The 20,457-nt window shown below is 31.0% G+C and overlaps 3 protein-coding genes across 4 annotated transcripts; all 3 read right to left on the minus strand.

Annotated features, from left to right (window-relative positions):
• Positions 1-2,919: 2,919 nt before the first annotated feature.
• LOC18045871 (UDP-D-xylose:L-fucose alpha-1,3-D-xylosyltransferase MGP4) lies at positions 2,920-5,753 on the minus strand. The gene is made up of 4 exons (XM_006444855.2): positions 5,080-5,753; positions 4,795-4,956; positions 4,443-4,658; positions 2,920-3,505 (listed from the first exon to the last, which is right to left on the minus strand). The coding sequence occupies exons 1-4, from the start codon at positions 5,566-5,568 to the stop codon at positions 3,296-3,298; spliced, it is 1,077 nt and encodes a 358-aa protein (XP_006444918.1). The 5' UTR covers positions 5,569-5,753; the 3' UTR covers positions 2,920-3,295.
• A 659-nt stretch (positions 5,754-6,412) lies between these two features.
• On the minus strand, positions 6,413-11,522 carry LOC18045872 (protein ABIL1). 2 transcript variants are annotated; one of them, XM_006444859.2, is made up of 10 exons: positions 10,645-11,522; positions 9,648-9,730; positions 9,021-9,171; positions 8,838-8,937; positions 8,636-8,722; positions 8,448-8,532; positions 8,287-8,327; positions 8,063-8,169; positions 6,883-7,050; positions 6,413-6,490 (listed from the first exon to the last, which is right to left on the minus strand). In XM_006444859.2, the coding sequence occupies exons 1-9, from the start codon at positions 10,735-10,737 to the stop codon at positions 6,895-6,897; spliced, it is 903 nt and encodes a 300-aa protein (XP_006444922.1). In that variant the 5' UTR covers positions 10,738-11,522; the 3' UTR covers positions 6,413-6,490; positions 6,883-6,894. The 2 variants fall into 2 exon arrangements, with proteins under 2 accessions (XP_006444922.1, XP_024044742.1); XM_024188974.1 differs by lacking the exon at positions 6,413-6,490 and having other exon boundaries at positions 6,497-7,050; positions 10,645-10,761; positions 11,006-11,522.
• A 1,151-nt stretch (positions 11,523-12,673) lies between these two features.
• LOC18045874 lies at positions 12,674-15,064 on the minus strand. Its single transcript, XM_006444862.2, has 2 exons — positions 14,429-15,064; positions 12,674-13,369 (listed from the first exon to the last, which is right to left on the minus strand). Exons 1-2 carry the CDS (start codon positions 14,743-14,745, stop codon positions 12,967-12,969), a joined length of 720 nt encoding a protein of 239 aa, XP_006444925.1. The 5' UTR covers positions 14,746-15,064; the 3' UTR covers positions 12,674-12,966.
• Between the last annotated feature and the right edge of the window lie 5,393 nt (positions 15,065-20,457).

Genomic DNA, 20,457 nt, shown 5'->3' on the forward strand with positions numbered 1-20,457 from the left:
AGTAAGATGAACAATATTATGACGTTAATCGTTATATTTATATTTTTTTATTTTTTTATTATAAGATTCGAATTGTTATGATATGATTATTTAGGCAGAGTTTATTTACCTTGTAACTGTTGATAATGACGGGTGCTATAAATGTTTATCTGTTTAAAGCAAATTTAAAACTATTGATTAATTCTCAGTATAAGTATAACTCTGCTGTGAGTCTAAAGCACGTGGAGCTGAATATAATGGAGCTGAACTATATATATATATATTTACGTCATATGCGTTACTAAGCTTTATTTATTTATTAGAAAATAGAACCGTGTTTCACGCGATTTTAAAAAAAATTAGTATTATTAATTTTTTTTATTTTATATTTAATAAAACTGATAAAAAAATATGAATTGATTTTCTTTTAAAATGAGGCAATTTTATAAAAAAAATAAAAAAAGTTATTAGCCAGCAATACAAACAAAGAAGTAACGCAAGATAAAGAATAAAATGAGAGAATATATTATTAGAGTGATTTTATTCATTTCATTGTGTGTGTACAAAACAAAAAGATGAGCTCAACTTTTATAGTTACATAATCACTTTATAAAATTAATGAAAAATTATGGATTATAATTCCTTGTGAGATAGTGGGAGTTATAGGGAAACTAAAGGTTGCTAATGAGAGATAGTGAAGAGACTAAGAGATATATGTTATGAACATCCATATTTATTTTAATAAACTCATAACACTCTCCCTTGGATGTGGGAGTTATTGGGAAACTAAAGGTTGCTAATGAGAGATAATGAAGAGATTAAGAGATATATGTTATGAACATCCACATTTATTTTAATAAACTCATAACACTCTCCCTTGGATGTTCATTACAAAGAATGTGCCTCATTAAAACTTCTACATAATTGTTATTGTGTAATAACAATCAAATTAATTATGAGAAGATGAAAAGTCAAATCTAAAAGAAAATTTCTCTATTTATTAGATAATAGAGAATATACAAAGATGAAAAATAGTGATGCCACATCATCTCCTCAAGTCTCAGCTTTATATATATATATTTATTTATTTATTTTTATTGTGTGAGATTGGTCATGTGGGTTTACGATGATAGATCGCTTGTATTATATTGTTTGCATTGTATTAAAACATTAATTTTATGTTAATTTATGTTTAACTGTAATTTTTTATTGTATTATACTATATTAAAAAAGGTAGCTAATAAAATAAAAGGTGTATAAAAAATAAACTCATGAGCCATGAGAGATAGAGTTTAAACAATATTCCATAACAATAAAATTCATAATTTAGATATAGTTATTTAATTTTCATTATTTAACAAAATTTATATTTATTAAATATTAATTTATATTTAAATAAAAATTAATTTAAATAATAATAATAATAATATAAGATGGAAATGAACCTAAATATAAATGATAATACATTATTTTACTTTTATTACATAAACTTATTTTAATTTTTCACTTTAAATACATAAAATAAATTTATGAATTTTATGTTTAATAATTTATTATTTAAAAAATTAAATTTAAATTAAAAAACTACAGTCGACGTTAATGAATAAAAATAAATTTATAGTTTAATGTCATATTGTTTTATAATATAATATAATTCATATTATAATATATAATTATATAGTAGTATTTTTTTTTGCAATGTCATATTAAATAATACTATATTATAATATGATTATATTATATTCTAATAATTAATATATAGATATAAATTACATTATAGTATAATATTATTAATAGTATAACATAATATTGTAATATTTTATTATTTAATAATGGTACATTATTAATTTTTATAATATAAAAATTAATATCTAGACCCAATGATTTAATACTTAATTCCAAAAATTAACAATAAAACTCTAAAAAATTAATAAATTTAAATAATATAAATTTAATTTTAACATTAATATAAAATAATATCATTTAATATAATTACAATTCATATTACACCAAATATAGTATTGCATTACAATTTAATGTAATACGTCATAACGCAATATAATTAATACAGTATAATGTAATACAATATGTCAAACGCACTTTTAATAAATAAAAAATATTTAACAGCTTAGACAACTTGAAGGATGCTCTTTAAGGGCTATCAAATTTTATGATAAATTAGAAAATTCCCTTTTATTTTATAATTTCTGAGTTCTAATAAATTAATATGGACTCGGCTAGCTTACAGAATCTGTAAGCTACAGACTGCAGCATCAGCCGTTGGATCTGGTTGGATGTGGAGTGAGAAATTAAACCATAGAAAATGGGACGGTGGGACGACGGGAGATGTTAGGTACAGAATCTGTACCATAGGCAGGTCCAATTAATATAATTCTGCAGTGCCAGCTAACACAATATGCTTTCCTAATTTTGTCAATTCCTGTTTTCTTTTTGCCAATTATCAAATTCTTGTTGGCCAAATTTTGAACGATACTTTGGACAAACCCACAAGTAAAAAAAAAATTATTATTGATTCATTGTTTCCACCTGCGTTGTCAAGTGCGTTAAACTTAAAAAAAAAAAAAAAAAAAGCAATGTGTGTGCATCGGTCAAATTTGGGAGAAAATTAAAATCGAAGTGCAGCTAATCGGTTGTAAAAAATTATATTCAACTGAAATTGGAATTTTATAAACCGATAAAAAAATTTTTAAAAAATATTTTGATTTAATGCTTCTTGCTCTACAAGTTTGTTGTACGATTGGATAATAAATTTTAGATTTACTGAAACTCGAAAATTGTTTTCTTCAATTTACCGCGGCCTGTGGGAGTCAAAACTATTAAAGCATATTTACTTTATAAATTGCAACAACACTTGAGTTTGTAGTCCAACGGTTAGACTAATTGCCTTCTAAGCAATAGACAAAATTGATTCATTTGGCACAACATTTATTCATTATCATCTTATAGATATATTAATATTTTTATAGAAAACAATTCTTATCAAGAGGCATATTTCCATCAAAAAGTTGGCGACCCGCCAGCAATCTGATGGGGGTTACATGTTGAAAGAATTTCTGAAGTGCACAAGCGCTATCAAAACATTTCCAATAAATTACATGGACTTTGTGCAAACAAACCCCGTCAGAAACAAATGAAACAATGAGCTTCTTAGCGGCTGAATCTTGAAATGTTGCCCTTTGATTCCATGGCGCCCCTGATGAGCACCAAGACGATCCAATTGGCAAGTCAAACTCCATTTAAGGTTCACTAAGGACTATTGGTCCTGCAGAAAGAGATCATATGTTTCCCCAGATTGTTACAACTTGCCTAAGGGGGACTCGACAGCATGATCATCAACCAACCAGAGACCAAAATCACGGAATCTCTTTATCTTTTTCTCAAAACCTGTGATGTAATTATTGTGGATAATTACATGCTTTCCTTTAGTTTCTTCAACCCATGTCTGGTTTTTAAAGTACAATCCCCCAGTTGGAAATGCTGACTGGGGTAGCAGGTAGAGATCCACCTGCAAAGGATCGATATTAAAATGCCATCAGAGAAATCCCAACAACATAACGTCCCAAAAGTTGTGATGTTAAGCAAAAATCAGCCAATAAATTTTTGCTTAGTTAAAATGAGCCGAATGAGATTCTACCTACTAGCAGGAAAAGATGGAATAAAGACTTCAAAGAACATATTTCAACCACTAAAAAGAGCAACTCAGACCTATTCAAAATGACAACCAACTCAAACCCGTGAACCAAAATTTCTGCCATTTTTATTTTATTTACACATTCAACTGAGTGTTGTAGTTTATATTATACTTTATCAAGAATGAGGCTAATTGCAATATGGCTAGTTTCCATGGCACATGAGAGCTGATTTTGCAAAAGCAAGTTTAGAAGCAAAAGCTCAGCAGACGGATTCAGAAGAAAGAAACTAACAGTTTTAGACACATTGCTAATAATTAGAACATGAGAAGACAACATTAGATGACAAAGATAAAGAAGATCATGAATGAACAGTTTCCTGTCATGCATCAAAAATAATTTCTTATCTGATAAAGTTCATGTATTTTTTTTTTTTTTTTTCATTTTATTGAGACGGACAAACTAATCCAAATTGTTCTCTTTGATCACAGAAAAAAACTTGAGAAGTAAAATTGACTAACGATTCCCCTGAACTAAAAAACTACCAATCTCAACCTAAAGTGAGAGAGGTGTATGCCTCGAGAATCAAAATTCACAATAAGCCATAACCATTTGTTAATATTTGATTGCTAGTAGGAAGAAAAGGATCAATCATAGAATTACTGAGGCATACAAAGGTCACCTGCAATTCAACCATCATATGAAAAGTCAATAGATTTAGTCTCATAAGATGATTTCAATGAGGACAAGGAAACAAAGCACCAACATCATAATTTCATTCTGACAGTGGCAACAAAGGCACACAGAACACACCTGTCCAGCAGTTTTATTCAGTGCCCAATTAAATGCAGGCTGATCATTTGCTTTCTTTGCCTTGGACCAAGGTTCAGCCTGAAGCTCCTCAATCCATTTCTTCATGACTAGCTTTGCACCATCAGTGGGACGCAGGTAAATCATACAACTACAAATGTAAGTGCGGCCTTTTTTTCCTGGAGGCGGCAGATCATGCGAATGATCAAGAGGCTTCACCTGGTCCCAAATGGGGGGAAGAAGGCAAGAATCAAAATGATGAAACAAGCTGCAATTGATGGGAATGCACAAGCACTTGAGAATTGAAATAGCAAATTCACACTAATTCCAATGTCATTGAGTACAGTGTACGTACAGCAGCCATGTCATCAGTAAAGTACACATCGTGATCGCCCTGGAGATAGGGAAAGGGATCTTTCAACCAAACCATATCAACATCATTGTACATAACGTTATACCCAAGCTCTAATATGTGCAGCAGATGACAAGGCCTCCGAGATGTAAAATTGAAGAATCCCTAGACACACACCCGCAAATCATTCAAAGAATCATTTGAAGAAAGTAAGTAATCAATTACTGACTAATACAAATAACATCAGGAAACAGAAGCAGCAAATGTTTATGAAAATGTTTGTTTAACCTGAGAGCCAAACTTATGGGCAGTTTGTGAATCGGGAGCAGGCGGCACGAGGACAGCGTGACCAGGCCATCTCCCGTTCACTTTATAAAGAGTGGCGTAATCCTCTGCAATAACCAGCACTTGATCTTGGTGCTTTTGTCTCGAAATACTAATCAACCAGTTGTTTAGAAACGGCAAGTAAGGCTGACTCACAGCGCAGACGATAATAGTGCCGTTCTTAGCCACAAACGACGCCGCTTGGGACAGCGTGTAGTCACGCCATTTAGCGAGAGAGGAAGTAGCGTTTGGGAACATGAACCCGGGGGTTCCAGTCCAGGGGAGGATTACGCCGAGTACGACTAAGAGAGAGAGTAACACTAGAAGAGTTGTTCGGTTGAGAACTAGTAACATTGGTCTTTGGAATTGGAAGGTCATTGAATTGCGCGGCGAAAGAGGGTACGGATTTGGTAACGGATTGTGTAACGGCCGTTGATGCAGCCACTGTGACATTGTTGTCGCAATTTTAACCAAGTAGAAAAGATACAAGGAATCGAAGGAAGGAGTATTGATGATATTTTGAATCAGTGAGCTGACTGCTCAGATTTTTCAGATTTGGATCTGTAATATCGGGTTTGCGATTCCAGCTTCAGTGTCCGGTCTGTCGGTGTGTTGTCAGTGATGAGGTCGTTAGTCCTTCGACCCAATTATAATTATTTTATTGCCTTTTCTCCATGGCGACCCCACCCCAAGAAAATAATAATAATAATAATAATAATAGTGCACCCTTTTGTTTTTAATGCGGACTTTTAATTGATAGTTATAATTTAACACTAAAATATTTAAAATATTTGTTAAATATTTATTATTGTAGTTAATAATTTAAAATTTTTCATTTGAAGAATTTTTTAAAACTTTTTTTTATTAATGTGAACAATGTTTTGATGATGCTCTAAAATTAAGTTGACTTATTACAGGCTTTTACAGTGAAAAACTTATAATATTTTGATTATTTTTATCATAATTATCATTAATAATTTATAATTATCGCATACTAGCAACTTTTATTTATTTTATTTTACAACAACTATTTATTTTATTTTACAACAACTATGACTTTTAAACTACAACATCTTACTATCAAATTGGGCCTTAAAAGGATTTCAGATTCTTATGTAAATAATAAGATATTCAATTTTCAGTGATAGAATGCAACCTAATCTTCTTCTATACATACAGACCAGAACTGTAGAATCTAACTTAAAGGTAACCTAGTTCTTCAATCTTCATTTTGGTTGGGTCCCCATGTGAGTACAGATGCAATATGTACTGCAAACACATGCCTGAGATACAGAAATAACAAACAATTCTAGTCATATTTATGGTGGCTAGTTCATCTCCAGCCCTCATCAGTACTCACATGTCCTCTTGAGATCTGGAAATAAAATAAAATAAGCATAATGAAAGAGGTGCATAGTTTACAAGCTTCATCACTGGCATTATCAACATCACCTAAATCATTACAAATATATGTTGGACAGTTGAAAGAGTTTGGTAATCTACACAACTAGATTTCAACAATCATTTACCAGAGCTACAATACAGTGAGCAGACATGTTAATGATCTTCATTATGGGAGTTTATACACAATTTGCTCAATTATTACGCCACCAAGAGAAAAAGATTGGAGTAGAAGAAACAATAATTGATTAAACCAGCTCATTATCAACAATCATATGAGATGATTGACATTAGCTAGCTCGCTATCAACAATCATATGAGATGATAACTGATGGCAACTTCTCCTAATTGACATGTTTGACTTGCCTTGATAAGTATTCATGAGACATAACCAGCCTTCAGCTTAGACGTTTTCTGTTTAACAAAGAAAGCTGATAGCACACTTTTGCTGCGAACAGGGGCACGTACAATCTCACGCCTTGGGTTGTCAAATGATCTAAATGGTGCCAAAGTTTTGTTACCCTCCATTGCGTCCTGCAAAAAACAATGTTATTGTTACTCGTCTAGTTTTTTTTTCCTTCACCTGCCTAGACAGGGATTTAGATATTGGAGAACAAACGCGCAGTACAGAACATGCAGAAGACATCCAAAATCTCTCATAACTATTGACTTAATTCTCTCAATAGGAAATCTTTAACTTTAAAAACAGCATAATTGATCATAAAATATGCACAAAACTGAATAGTAGATAAGAAAAATTATAGTCTCTCATACATGCACAGGCACACAGCAGATCCCTACATAGAGTTCAGTAGTTAAATTTGCAAGATCATATAAACCCACCGACACCCCCAAGTCATAATTATTTTCAGACTATCTACAACAAGTTGCAATATAATGATTGTGCAGACACATCTGGAACCAAATCTGCATGGCAATATCTCCAGTATTCAAAATTCTTCTGCTCTTGAAATGTAAAACTATTTTGCACCACCAAAAAAGAACAGCATTTTGCTTAGATCATCAAAATTGAAGCAGCAAAGTAGACTTCCTAACTCATGGAATAGTGCATATCGATTGCGTCTCTTGTTATGGCCAATCAAATATCACCTTCAATCTACTTTGGGATTAAGTTTTGAGCTCAATATTACTGCCCACATTAAGGATCCAACTCAGGAACTTATAACCCACTTGAGTTGGAATAACTGTTATAAGCCCCAACCAGTGACAATTTTCACAGGCATAATCCAATTAAAAAGGAAAAAATAGGAACATGAATGACAACATTTATCACGACAATAAAAGTTTATACATGACAATAATTCAGACACTTCCATGGAAACATTATGTGGAATATGAGAAACATATACAGAAAGCCTTGACCAACCAAATGGAGAACAAAAGATCACCAAACAAACACTAACACACTCAAAAAAGCTCATACAAACATCACGCTAAGCATAACTCCATTTACTCCTGTTTTGACTAAAGTAAACAATTAGAAGAGTGCTGGACAAGTCAGGGTTCTTGTTGATTTTGACATTACCCTGCGTGCAACACCGAACGATTGCACAAGTGCACTAGATGCAGGACCTCCACTTGATAATTGAGCAGAGACAGCAGAGGACTTTGTCAGCTTATTCTCTTCATTATCTACAGTAATAAGAGTTCCCAATATCAGATATTACTTTTCCTAGTATTATTCACCATCAGCAAAATAGCAAGTGTACTAAATTATGATAGTACAAGGTATCTCTCTTTTATACATACCCAACAGATGGAAAACTCCAGAAGTTTTGCGGTCTTCAGAGCTGCAAGATAAATAACTATCAAAGACTTGTTTATGCTCTCAAAGCAACTGGGCGCACACCATATACAAATAGAAAAGCAGTTTTTTTTTTTTTTGTATGCAAGAACAACTTTACACTAACCTTGTCAAAGCCTGCTGAGTCCCCTTCGATGTGGATTTAGTTTCAGAGGCTAAATGCCAGGAAAGAGTTTTAGAAGCAGGGATACCTAAATGTAAAGAATTTATAGAAGTGATAAGATACATACCCAGCTAAACAAGAAAACCTGTCAGACGAAAAAGATGCTAGTAACCCTCACAAAACCCTTATACCTGTAGGTTGAAGACGTGATGAAAAATGATTTTGCCTAGCATCAGTTGGTACACGTGGACTAAAATGTACCTTCTTGTTCACAGAATCTAGCATGGAGTGTTAAAGCAAAAGAGGAGAAAGATAAGAAAGGTATGAAAAATATAAATTATTTTATGATTTCACTTGGCAGTTCTAGAAAAATGCCAAAATAACTAATCATACTTGGTAAAATGTAATGCTTGTGATGTCTTGGGATGAACGCCAATAACTGTTGCTGCCGGAGACCTTCTTTATTTGAGTAGGTTTGGCATGTAAGAAGTTTCTAATATCAACAAATCCAATAAGTTCAGGCCGATTTTATTTGTTACTAATCATATAACACCATATTCACTCAGGGAAATTTACCTGGTTCATACAAGAAACCCTTAGCTCCATGGTTGAGACATCAGATGTTTGCTGCTCAAGAAGGTCAGTTAACTTGTAAGCCACAGTGCCAAGGTGATCAACAGCATTGACCAGCGCTCTTACAGCATAGTCTTTTAGGTTATCAAGTACCCTGCATAATATCACAAAAGTTTTCCAATGAGAGAATAGAAAGATGCATGCATAAAGAATAAGATACATCAGTGGAAATCATTGCCGAAGCTGACTGTTCAGTTCACAAAACCATGCAGAACTAATGAGAAGAATACAAGCCATGGGAACACTTCTTAAAAGCATGAATGTCTGAAAAAATGGTATAACCCTCATCGCAGCACTCCCATTCCAAGTTACTTCATTAAATCTTACATTTTTATATTGCAGTTCATTTTCTATGCTTTGTAATCAAATGATTAACTCAAGGTTTCCACGTAGAAAGAATCAACACAGTATCTTGTTAAGGACATTGATGTATATAACTCTAATTGTGAAGCTAAAAAAAAAAAAGGGGTTTGCTCTGTAACAACACAACTAGGTGGATATTTTTCACTCTCATACTAATTTGACAATGAAACCAAATCATGTGATGATTATTACATCAAGTAGCCTTACATTTGTTTCTGCTCACTGTGAAGATAAGACTTTTCACAATATTCTGCAGCTGAATACAGTTGAGGTCTTAAGTTCTTGAGCTCCTGTCAGGAAAATGGCATGATCATTAAACTTATATGGAAGCAAAGTTTTCCATCCAAATAGTGTGTTCACATTGGTCAAGCTGGAATTATTCAACAGAGTATACTACAAGAGAGTCAAGTCCAAATAAAAAGAGAGGACAGCATCCAATCAAAAGATCCCAAGCATGTTGAATATATGATCTTTACAGGTTCATTTAATAACAGGCCACTCATAAACAACAGCAAATATCAGTACAAGCCATTTTCTAAGGGCCATGGTATATTTTTTCATTTTCCTGCATCAGATAGCTTCCCCCGACAATTTTTTTTTAATATCCTAGTTCAAAAAGTCAAATTTAAGAGGCCTCATAAAGTTAATATTTTATTCAAGGGGTCAGTTAACTTCTCACTAACTTGCTTCTCTGGAAAATTCCACTCAATGCAGAATAAAACACTAACCAAAGTATTTTGATTCATTCAACAGAAATGACACTAATTAAGATCAGTTAGGAGAACCATTAACAATGACAGACTTTGTTCATAAAAACCTTCAATATTTTTTATCTATTTATCATGCTAACAAGCAGCCCACCTAATGAACAGTGTTATTGTAATATTCGATTTTGCAACCGAGTCAAAGTTGTTATGGCTCCCCACTAACCATTAAATTGTTTTGAAATAAATACAAACATCCAAACCTTCAATGCTCTTAAATGAAACAATTTCAACTTTCTCGTCCTAATTAAATAGCTGAGAAATTAAAGATTAAAACAGAAAAAAAGTACAAAAACAAAAATATTCAATGTTAAGATTATTAGGGAAAAGAAAATCAATTACACACAAGGTTGAAAATCAAGAAACGCAATGAATGCATAAAAATCAAGCCAATGGCAGATCTGGCCAAAATGTACACAAATAAATAGACGAGACTAAACCTGCAAAGCTTTGACGAAGCTTTTGCTACGCTCCATGGAGACCTCATCGAAAGTCATGGCACGATTACCCAGCCTCGGTAGCTCCACTTCCATCTCTCAGCTCGATCAAACAAAACCCTAAAGTTTCAAATCATAAAACTAAAATAATTCACAAACGAGATTACTATCATTAACAATTTAGATTTGAGGTTGGGTTTTGGTGAGATAGTTAATCTAATAATAGAGAAAGGAATAAAAGAGGGCTAAGAAAGGATGATGAGTGAAGTGAAAGCGATTCCGAGAAGTGGGAATTAATATTTGGAGTTATTAGCAAGGGAAAATGACTTTCTTTAGTAATATAGTCAGCACATGCATAATGTACCTTTATTGTGGCGGGTTTTAATGTGGTAGTTGACAGACGGTGGTTTCAGAAACCTCATTTCCTCATTTTAAATGACAAACGGCAATTGTTGTCGATTTTGAAATATTTTATTCATAATCACCAAATTGCCCTTTCTTTACTAGTCAACTGAAGCGTCAACTGCCAGATCGAATCTATGGCTATCCACGTCGGCATCTTGCCAGCTGGCTCTAACGAATAATAATTCTGTATCAGAGATTTCTCTTCTTTGAAGATGTTGATCATTCATCTAATAGAAAGGTCATCCACGATGGTCATGATTCATGAAATCATATGACAATGGACATGGAGATGGAGTAATCAAAATCACGGGACCTTTAGCCTTTAGCAAGGAAGCGGTGGCGGTGATGGTACGTGACAACAACACGCATCAATGATAAAGAAGATCCATGGGTGTTGAGATCCGATCCCTTTTCCTCTTGCGCAATGCTCTCAAGCGGACAACAGAGTAAAAAAATCTTTCGTCATGATGAGCCGTTCATTGGAGTGGAGTTGGGAAGGGGCACCAAAGAAAGGCGAATACTTTTTTTCATTTTGGAGGCCCATCACGGCCCACTGCTGGGGTCGTTCGAAAACTGGACGACAAAATACACAAAAACAAAATTGTACAATGCAAATCTAGACTGGTAGACCGTAGACCGTAGACCTGGTGGTGACTGGTGATATTTTATCTTCACAATTTAACTCAACGGCCCCTATTATTTAATTAATCCATTTTATTTTTAGGACTACTTTTATGATGTGTTTATTAATTAAAAAATAAAAATAAAGAAATAAGATTCATTAATTTGTTTATTTCCAAAATAAGGAGGGGAATATGAATAAAATTTGAGTAGGTCTCATAAATTTGGAAATGTGGAATAAGAATTTCACTCCAAAGGGGAGGTTAGAATGAGAATAGATAATGAGAATGAAAAGTGAATTAGTACTTGTGGCATTAGTGAAAATTAAAAAATATTTTTTATCTCAATTAGTAATAAAACAATTATTACTATTATTATTATCTATTAATAATAATAGCATTAGTAATTATTATTAATAATAACAATAATCATAATTATTATAATAAATAATGCTAATAATCAACTAAAGTCAATTTACTATTGCAACTATTTATCCCAATTTCAAGATAAAATAAATTCATTCTGATTTCAATTTCTACCGTTGAAGTAAATAATTTATTTTGATTTCTATTCTTAATTTCGATTCCAATCTATTCTAATTCTGACATATTCCAATTATCAATTGATAAACACACTACAAAATTCCCTTCATCAAATAAAAACCAAGAGATTCAAATATCGAATCGTTGCCTCCTAAATGTTCTAATTTAAAATTTCTTCGAACTTTATTTGAGAGATTGTCCCACACTAAATGTTTACCCTTCATTATTACCGGGCCAAAAAGCCTTGAAGGCTTGATGATTCAATGCTTCTTATCTGAGTTTGCTACTTACAGATGAATCTTTTCAAGATCTGGATTATCAAAGCAAACTCATCCTTTATTCTTTTAATAAGACTAATTTTGAAAATATCAGGATTTAATTAAAAAGTGAGGACTGGTGAGATAAAATGAGGGTTCAAATATCACTACTTCAAATATAATAGCAATGAGTGATGTAACTTGCACTAGACTTCCACTGTACAATATTTATTAATTTATACAACTCTCATACAATATTGTTCACGGTTGAAAACTAAACACAACATGCTACACACAGTGCATCTGTGCACGCTTGCTAATTTTATAGCACTCAGGTCACCCTGTACCTCAAGTCAATTCCAGTTACATATTGCAATCTAAACCGAGTTATCAGACACTAACAAGATGCCAACATCAAACTCAGTAACCTCAGCCTGGTTCGGTTCAATCATAGCACAAAATATGCCAAAATTTGGCAGGACCTTTTGCGATTCTAGCTTCTAAGTTCTATCCGAGGATGAAATTTCAAAGTAGGTAGGCTTTGGGGTTGAGGGGCAGCCAATGGATTGGATTAAGTCCTCTACAGCCAGTACACGGAACTTTGGAGGAGGAGAATTCAGAGCAATGTTGTCAACTCGGTGTTCATAGATCTTTCCATTCCTGTCGAGTTTGTACTCTGAAGTGCCATCAAATCGACCACGACTCTCCCAAGGGACTCGTGGAACACCATGGATAGTCCATCGAACCATTATAACATTTTCCAGAGGCTGCCACACACTAATGATGTCAAGCCACAATGCCCTGAAAAATATCCTACCATGGAATCGCAGGGCCCAAAAAATCGATTTATAGTTTTCAATGCCAACAAAAGTATTGATAGGATCTTTGAATACAATATCATCCCTGAACATAAGAAACAGAATGTTAGCAAAATTTTCCAAAAAGAAAGAATGAAATCAGAATCAGGACACAATTCAATGTTTCATGATAATTTCACACACCCATTAAATGGCATCACATCTGAATGATGTTCAACATTTCAATACAGCACTTGCTGACACATTTACAGAAAAGCAAGGAACATTAATAGGTAAAATGAAACTAAATGAAACAAGCAAACCTCTGAAAGAACACCATACCCATACACGAAAAAGTTACATGCATGTAATTATCATCAAGGTGATTTGGCACGACCAAAAAAGGCACTGAATTCCTCATCCTTCAGCGCTGCATATACAAGTCTCATATACACAGTTGCAAAGAAAAACGTACTCGCAGAAACACAATCAAACTTGATAATCACAAATCAACCATCTAAAATCCCTCTGATGTTATCCATATGCTCACACTTAATACCATTGACCTATCCCCAGGTATCAGAGATTTCAAAGTCGTAAAAATCCTAGCTAAAGAACCTTAGTTTTGAATATCAATATTTGAAGACAAACAAAACTATATGCAAAAAGCATAACTTGAAACTGATGGCATCATTTTTTCCATTTAACATATAAAAATTTGAAGCTAGCCATCTTGATCATGAGCGTCAAAATATTAGAATTCCATTAGGATTCAGATTTTTAATTTTTAGAATGAGTGTTTTCTTGGTTTATAGGATTTCCATTATTAGTATGTTTTACTTGTAGGTTTAGTATTTCCAGTGATGTCCTGGGCTTTTACATTCAAGTGATCAAGAAAAAAATAAGTCTTTTGACAAATTGGAGGAAGATCCCTCCAAGAGATCACCTCTTTTCTAATTTCTATCCTTTTTATTTTATTTTATTTATTTATTTTCTTGTAGGTAAAGTCCTATCACAAAATTGAAATCACAAGCATTCGTTGATTATTCCACTATACATCCAAAACAAATAGACACTAAAGCAATTTGCTACCGCGCTATCATTAAAATTAAAACAGAAAAGAATTTGTTCATGGCCATCGCTGATAAACGAAACGAAGTAAAACCTGTAGATGTCGAAACTGAGCTCCCTATAAAAGAGAGCTGGAAACTCTTCTCGTAAAGTCCGAATCGCGTAGCCCATGTTAACATAATAATTGTGCTTTTCTTCTTCTTCTTTGCTCGGCTTCACCGGAGCCGAAAATTGTCCATACAACCGAACATTTCGACCCACTTCCGAAATTCCAGATACCCTAACCCTAGCCCTAGAGCCTAATTTCTCGTGATTGCTCAAAACTGAGAGACTCTTTTGACTTGTAGAATGAGGGTTAGGGTTGAAGAAGATTTTGGTCGAGAATTCTGGAGGAGAGACGAGAAAGGCCATTAAAAAATATTTATATCAAAATTTAGGGCTTGATTATTGAGATGATATTAGAGAGAAGTTAAAAGGAGAGGTGCCATTTTCCCGGGAAATTGAATTAGCGCGTTTCTTCGTTCAATTTTTTTTTTTTTTTTTCCTCCAATTTTCTGTTAGGGTAAAGCGAGAAATTGAGGGATGGAGGGATATCTGTTCGGATAATAGGATTATGCTTTTGGATAATTGGGATTATCAGAAGCTGATTGAAATTAGAAAATATCTTATTGGCCAGTGGTATTTGTCAATGATTGCCTTAGATTGGAAACTGATCCTGTGTGGTCGAGTCTTTGTCTGTTATGGGTAGTAGCCAATTAAAGTGATGATACTGCCCTTTTAGGCTTCTTTTGTTTCTCCTCTAGTAGGAGTGCTAGGACCGACCGTCCCACTCGCTTTTCACACGTGTTTTCTTATTTAGATTGTTGTGCAGATTTAACTCATCATTTTTATTAATTTAAAAAATTACAAGACCATATTTATCACTTGACCCTTATCTTCAATTTTTTTTTTTTCTTAGACATACCAACTATCAGTTCACTTCCAGCATATATATATTTTTTTAAAAGATTCTCTTCTACTAAATTGAATTAATAAGTATTGATGTCAAGAATTCAGATTTTCTCCATTAAAAATTTTATACACAAATGTTAATGTTAAAAAAGAGTGTTAAAAATTTTAGATATGCTCGTTACAATTATCAAAAAAAAAAAAAAAAGATTTGCTTACCACTTGTTGGGATAAAGAATTTGATGCATTCATTTTTTACTAATCTATTAATCTAGTTTTTGCAACATGCAGGCTTGAATTTGCTTATCAAATGCAAATAAGGAGCAAAGAAGAGGAATCTCACGAGAGAAAAAATAGAATACAAATAATAGATGTTTTAAACTAAAAAAGTAGGATTGAAATGTGTTAAAAAATAAAAATGCTGGAAGTGACTGATGATTCGGTGGGTTTAAGGAAAAGAACTTAAAAGGTAAAGGTGTCTTTAAAGTGATATGATTTTTTAAATTAAAAAAAAAAAGAAAAAAAAGTGAGATGAGTTAAATATGTACAATAATCAAAGCAAGAGGAACCCTCATCAAAAAAAAAAAAAAAACCAACAACAACAAGATGACAGATGTCCTATTTAAAAGGAAGCAAGTGTGACAGTCGAATCATATGAGCGGGTGTCGCTAGCACTCCTCTTACTAGTAGTAGTAGGGATGAACTAGAACAAAATTTTTCGAAAAAAACCAGGAACAAAAAATTCTTTTTGAATCCACCAAAATTCCTCTCCACGCTCATTTTAACAAATAACTTTATTATTAAAAATTTCAAATTTCAAAATTATCTTTCGCTGACCACTTTCTCTCTCTACCTTATAATTACATATTCTTTCTTTAGTATTCGCAAACTAAACATTCAATTTTATTCTCTTTTGAATTTATTTTTTTCCTTTGTTAATATATCATGATTTATATTTCATACTTACCATATAAAACATTTTTTTTTCTTTATATTCATTATCTTTTGTATTTGGTAAAAATCAATTTCTTGATGTTTATTAACTTTTATGACTAATAAAAATATTTTTATGTTCATTTTTAAATAGGGTGTTCTTCCTCTTAGGATCCATTTGGTACAACTTTTCAAGTATAACTTATTTAAGTAGAACTTTTGTTAGTAGAGCTTTTGTAAATAGAGTTTTACTAAAAAAAATTTAGTTGTTTAGTTGTTAATAAAACTTTTATTAAAAATTTATGAAATTACTTTAATAGGTAAATTTTTTAAGTTTGTGTTATGAAAACAATAAATAAGATTGTTAAATAAGTAAATGATATTTTATATATTTTGACATTTAAAAAAATCTTTTCAACCTCTACTCTAAAAAGCTCAAAATTTATGTTTTTGCTAGTAGAGGTAAAATAGCTCATTTAAGTTTTAAAAGCTCTATTAGAAAAATAACCAAACAACAACAAAAATTACAATAAGAGCTTATAAGATTAAATAAGCACTTATGGTCATTATATAAGTCATACCAAATAAGCACTTAGTTAATGATACTAATTATTCGTAACTAAAAGAATATATCTGAATAAATTGAAGATAATTTGTGAAATTAAAAATATAAAAAGAATAGAGTGTTAGTTAAGTAATATTTTTTTTAAAAAAATTAGTCACAGGAGTTTTTCATAGTTGAGAGAGACAGTTTCGTACTTAATAACCATTCTAATTGATAAAAAAATGAGTTTACATATATTTAAGTGAAAACTAGCTATTAGGAAATAAAACTCAAAATCAGCATGAAACCAATTAGCCACTTTTATCTGAACTGACTCACCGATTTTTTTACTAAAAAGCAAGTTGATTAGCCGCTTTTAATAACCGACTAATAACTTTGGGCTTTTACCATACTTGTAGTTTGACCTAAACTTTTTTACAACTATTAAGCACCTAAAATTTTGAAACATTATCAAATAGGTCCTTTTACAGATTTTTAGAAAATAATATTAAGACCATATAAACTTTTTATATATTTTGACACCTTAAAATCTTTCAAGACGTTTCTAAATCAATTCATATATATAAAAGATATTCATTTTGATAAAACATTTATCCTTCATTTTTCTTCAATATTTTGAAAGCACATTTATCAACGAACCACAATATAATAAAAAAGTCAATAATTTTGGTGAATGCAACACATAAAAAACTTTTGAACTCACAGTTGCTAATTATGCACAAATATAGACAAACTAACTTTACATGAATAATTAAAATAAATATATCACCTAAGCTAGTGTCTTGAGCTTGAGTCTCAACTTGATAAACATGTCCTTGAGTTGAGTCCTTTGAGCTTGATCTCATATGACTGACGTTTGACATTTAAGAATTAACAAGATTCAAAAGTGTTTTTTATTATATTGCTTCTTATCATCAAAATCAACGGTTGTAAGATCATTTAGGTTAACAAAAGTATACCATATACCCTTTACTTTTTATTTTTTCTTAATATTCAATAAGCCCTTGGCCCAAAAAATTTAAATGAAAAGATGAGCGAATGGGTCATTTACTTGATATTTGATTTTGAAAATGTAAAATATATATTTATTACAAGAAAATTTATTTAAAAAGGTAACAAAAGAACAAAAAATCTTATTATTAATTTTTATTCACACCAAAACTTATATTTCTTATTTTGACTGTTTATTTATTTATATTTAATTTACAATAAACATAAATAAAAATATATTTCATAAAGGTAATATTTTAAAATTATGATACTAGGAGGTTATTGGGTATTATGAAAATAATACTACAATAAGAGAGTAAGTGATATTTATTAATTTAATAGGGGAAAATTGACAATCTCCTTAAAATAAATTAACCTAAATGCAATGGGCCAAAGAGATTTGTAGATATGAAAAGAAACTAATCCAAATGGAATGGATTAAAGAGATATGTACATGTGAAAAGAATCATTTAAAAGTTTGATAAATCTTATTTAGGGGTTGGCATTTTAATTATATTAGTCAATAATAATTATTAATATTCTTAATTATGTAAATCATAATTTTTTATTAATTTTAATTATGTAGATTAAAAATTAGCAACACATGAAACATTATTATTAATAATATAGTACAAAATTAAAATTTTCTAAGAATAAACTAATTATTATTAATTATTAACATTAACTAAATATAATACTATTAAAATTAAATAAATATATAGTAATATTATTTTAAAACAATTCTAACTTAGATTAAATAAATTATCATTTTAATAAATGTAATATTATTAAATAATATTATTCAAATAAATATAATATTATTATTTTTAGGTAATTGTAACATTATTTTATTTTAAAAAATATAATTATATTACATTTAATAAAGAAAGGATTAAAAAAAAAAAAGAGCTAGGAGTTGGATTCTCACTTCTCTCCTTAAATAAGTAAACACTTGAGTGAAAAGAATCTACATTTCTCACTCCCGCTTCAGTAAGTAAATACAACATAAAAATTTTTAGTTTTCCTTAAAATTTTAAAATTTCAAGTATAATTGTTTCATCTATATTTAACTTTTTTTTTTCTTTTGAATCCATTATTCTTAAACTTTAAGTTTAGTATTTCATGTATTTAATCAATTCATCTATGTTTAGCATTTTTTCTTTGAATCCTTATTCCTTGCAATTAATTTTCAGAATGCCTAATCCCTGGGCCAAACATTGCATACATATTATTATTATTATTATTTTGATTTTGCGTGCATGTGTGTGTGTGTTAATAAACATAATTTGTGAGATATTGTACATTAAAGTTTAAACTAAGCTTATTTGCAGGAAGCATTAGATTGTTGTTCTGTGCATCAAATGGCGAGATATACAATGTTGTTTTCGAGTTTATATAATACCTTAGTGATGAATTTGTCAATAAAAATTTAGGGTTTGTGATAAATGGTTGTGTAAATTATTTTTATTTTTTAAATTCAATTTGTAGTGTCCTTATCAGTGATTTCGTAAAAGAATATTCAGGCGATAAAAAATAGAGAGTCCTTTATAAGGTGCAAACAGCCCCACCTATCAATTATATAAACGAGATATTTATTGAAGTGGATTTCACTTCATCTTGTTATTTCCGTTCTGAATCCATCCGAACCTCTTCGCTATCGCTGCGCAACATGGCCCAAGGCCCTAGGCCCCAGGCCTTCTATATTTCGAACTGAACTTGGAAGCCTTAACTTTTGCAAAACAATGATTTTTCTATTAATATCTTGTTTAGTGACTGTTAAGACTTGTGAAGAATAAATTTATAGTTTTGTTTAGACAATATGTTGATGAAGACTCATGCAATTGATTATTATTTTTTAATTAAAAAGAGGGGTTTGTATGGGAAATTATGATTCTTATATTTTCATAATGGGTTCAACGTGTTCAAATAACTCCATCCATAAATTATGCACTAATTTTATAACCTCAGTTCAATTAAATTCCAAAATTATTCATAGTCATTGAATCTTCTAACTTATCAACTTTTATTTATTGGAAAAAAAATCTGTACTTTTTTTTTTTTTGAGTGAGGTTGTGCAAAGCCATATTAATTTTTAAGCCCTAGTACTTGCTTTAGAATTCAAATACAACTAACCAGACAAAGTTTTTATACTAACTTCAATAAATTATAAGAAATAAAAAGATGAAATGATAAGACAATATTGGAGATAAATGTGTATATATTCAATTACAATTGCATATATAATCAAACTCAATATTAATTATGCATTATATGGATAAAGAGTGGTAATTTTATGATAAGAGAATTTTATACTTTATTACAACAAAGGATGAGTTAAAAAAAAAAAGATTTTAAACAGTGTATTTTAGTCTTATATATATTGAAAATTATATTTCTTATATCTTAATCTGTCCTGTACTGTAAAACTATTAAAATAAAGAGAGTGTTTTTTTTTTTTTTTAATGTTGTAAAGAGAGTGATTGAACCTTGGTTTTGTAAAGGGAATTCTTTATTTCTTTTCAACAATCCAAAGAAAGGAATTTTAGTAGTAAAATTGAACGCAACTTGAATTTGCTAATTCTTCTGTTCAGGTTTTGAGTTTTGACATTGCGCGAAAAGCCAAAAAGATGGAGAAAACAGAGTGGGCATTTTGAAGGCTTATTTTTTATTCGGAGAAGGTCAGAATA

The sequence above is a fragment of the Citrus clementina genome, unplaced genomic scaffold, assembly GCF_000493195.1.
Source record: "Citrus clementina cultivar Clemenules unplaced genomic scaffold, Citrus_clementina_v1.0 scaffold_3, whole genome shotgun sequence".
In the NCBI taxonomy this organism is placed as follows: domain Eukaryota; kingdom Viridiplantae; phylum Streptophyta; class Magnoliopsida; order Sapindales; family Rutaceae; genus Citrus; species Citrus x clementina.

Bases quoted from the DNA above. Each gene is read 5' to 3' on its own strand.
- LOC18045871 (XM_006444855.2), bottom strand. From the start codon at position 5,568: ATGTCACAGTGGCTGCATCAACGGCCGTTACACAATCCGTTACCAAAT. The intron at 4,957-5,079 runs GTTAAACAAACA...GTGTGTGTCTAG, and splicing joins CCCATAAGTTTGGCTCTCAG to GGATTCTTCAATTTTACATC. The intron at 4,659-4,794 runs GTACGTACACTG...ATTTGGGACCAG, and splicing joins TTACTGATGACATGGCTGCT to GTGAAGCCTCTTGATCATTC.
- LOC18045872 (XM_006444859.2), bottom strand. From the start codon at position 10,737: ATGGAAGTGGAGCTACCGAGGCTGGGTAATCGTGCCATGACTTTCGAT. The intron at 9,172-9,647 runs GTAAGGCTACTT...GATATTATGCAG, and splicing joins CACAGTGAGCAGAAACAAAT to GGTACTTGATAACCTAAAAG. The intron at 8,938-9,020 runs GTAAATTTCCCT...TGTTGATATTAG, and splicing joins GGGTTTCTTGTATGAACCAG to AAACTTCTTACATGCCAAAC.
- LOC18045874 (XM_006444862.2), bottom strand. From the start codon at position 14,745: ATGGCCTTTCTCGTCTCTCCTCCAGAATTCTCGACCAAAATCTTCTTC. The intron at 13,370-14,428 runs GTTTTACTTCGT...TCTTATGTTCAG, and splicing joins CTCAGTTTCGACATCTACAG to GGATGATATTGTATTCAAAG.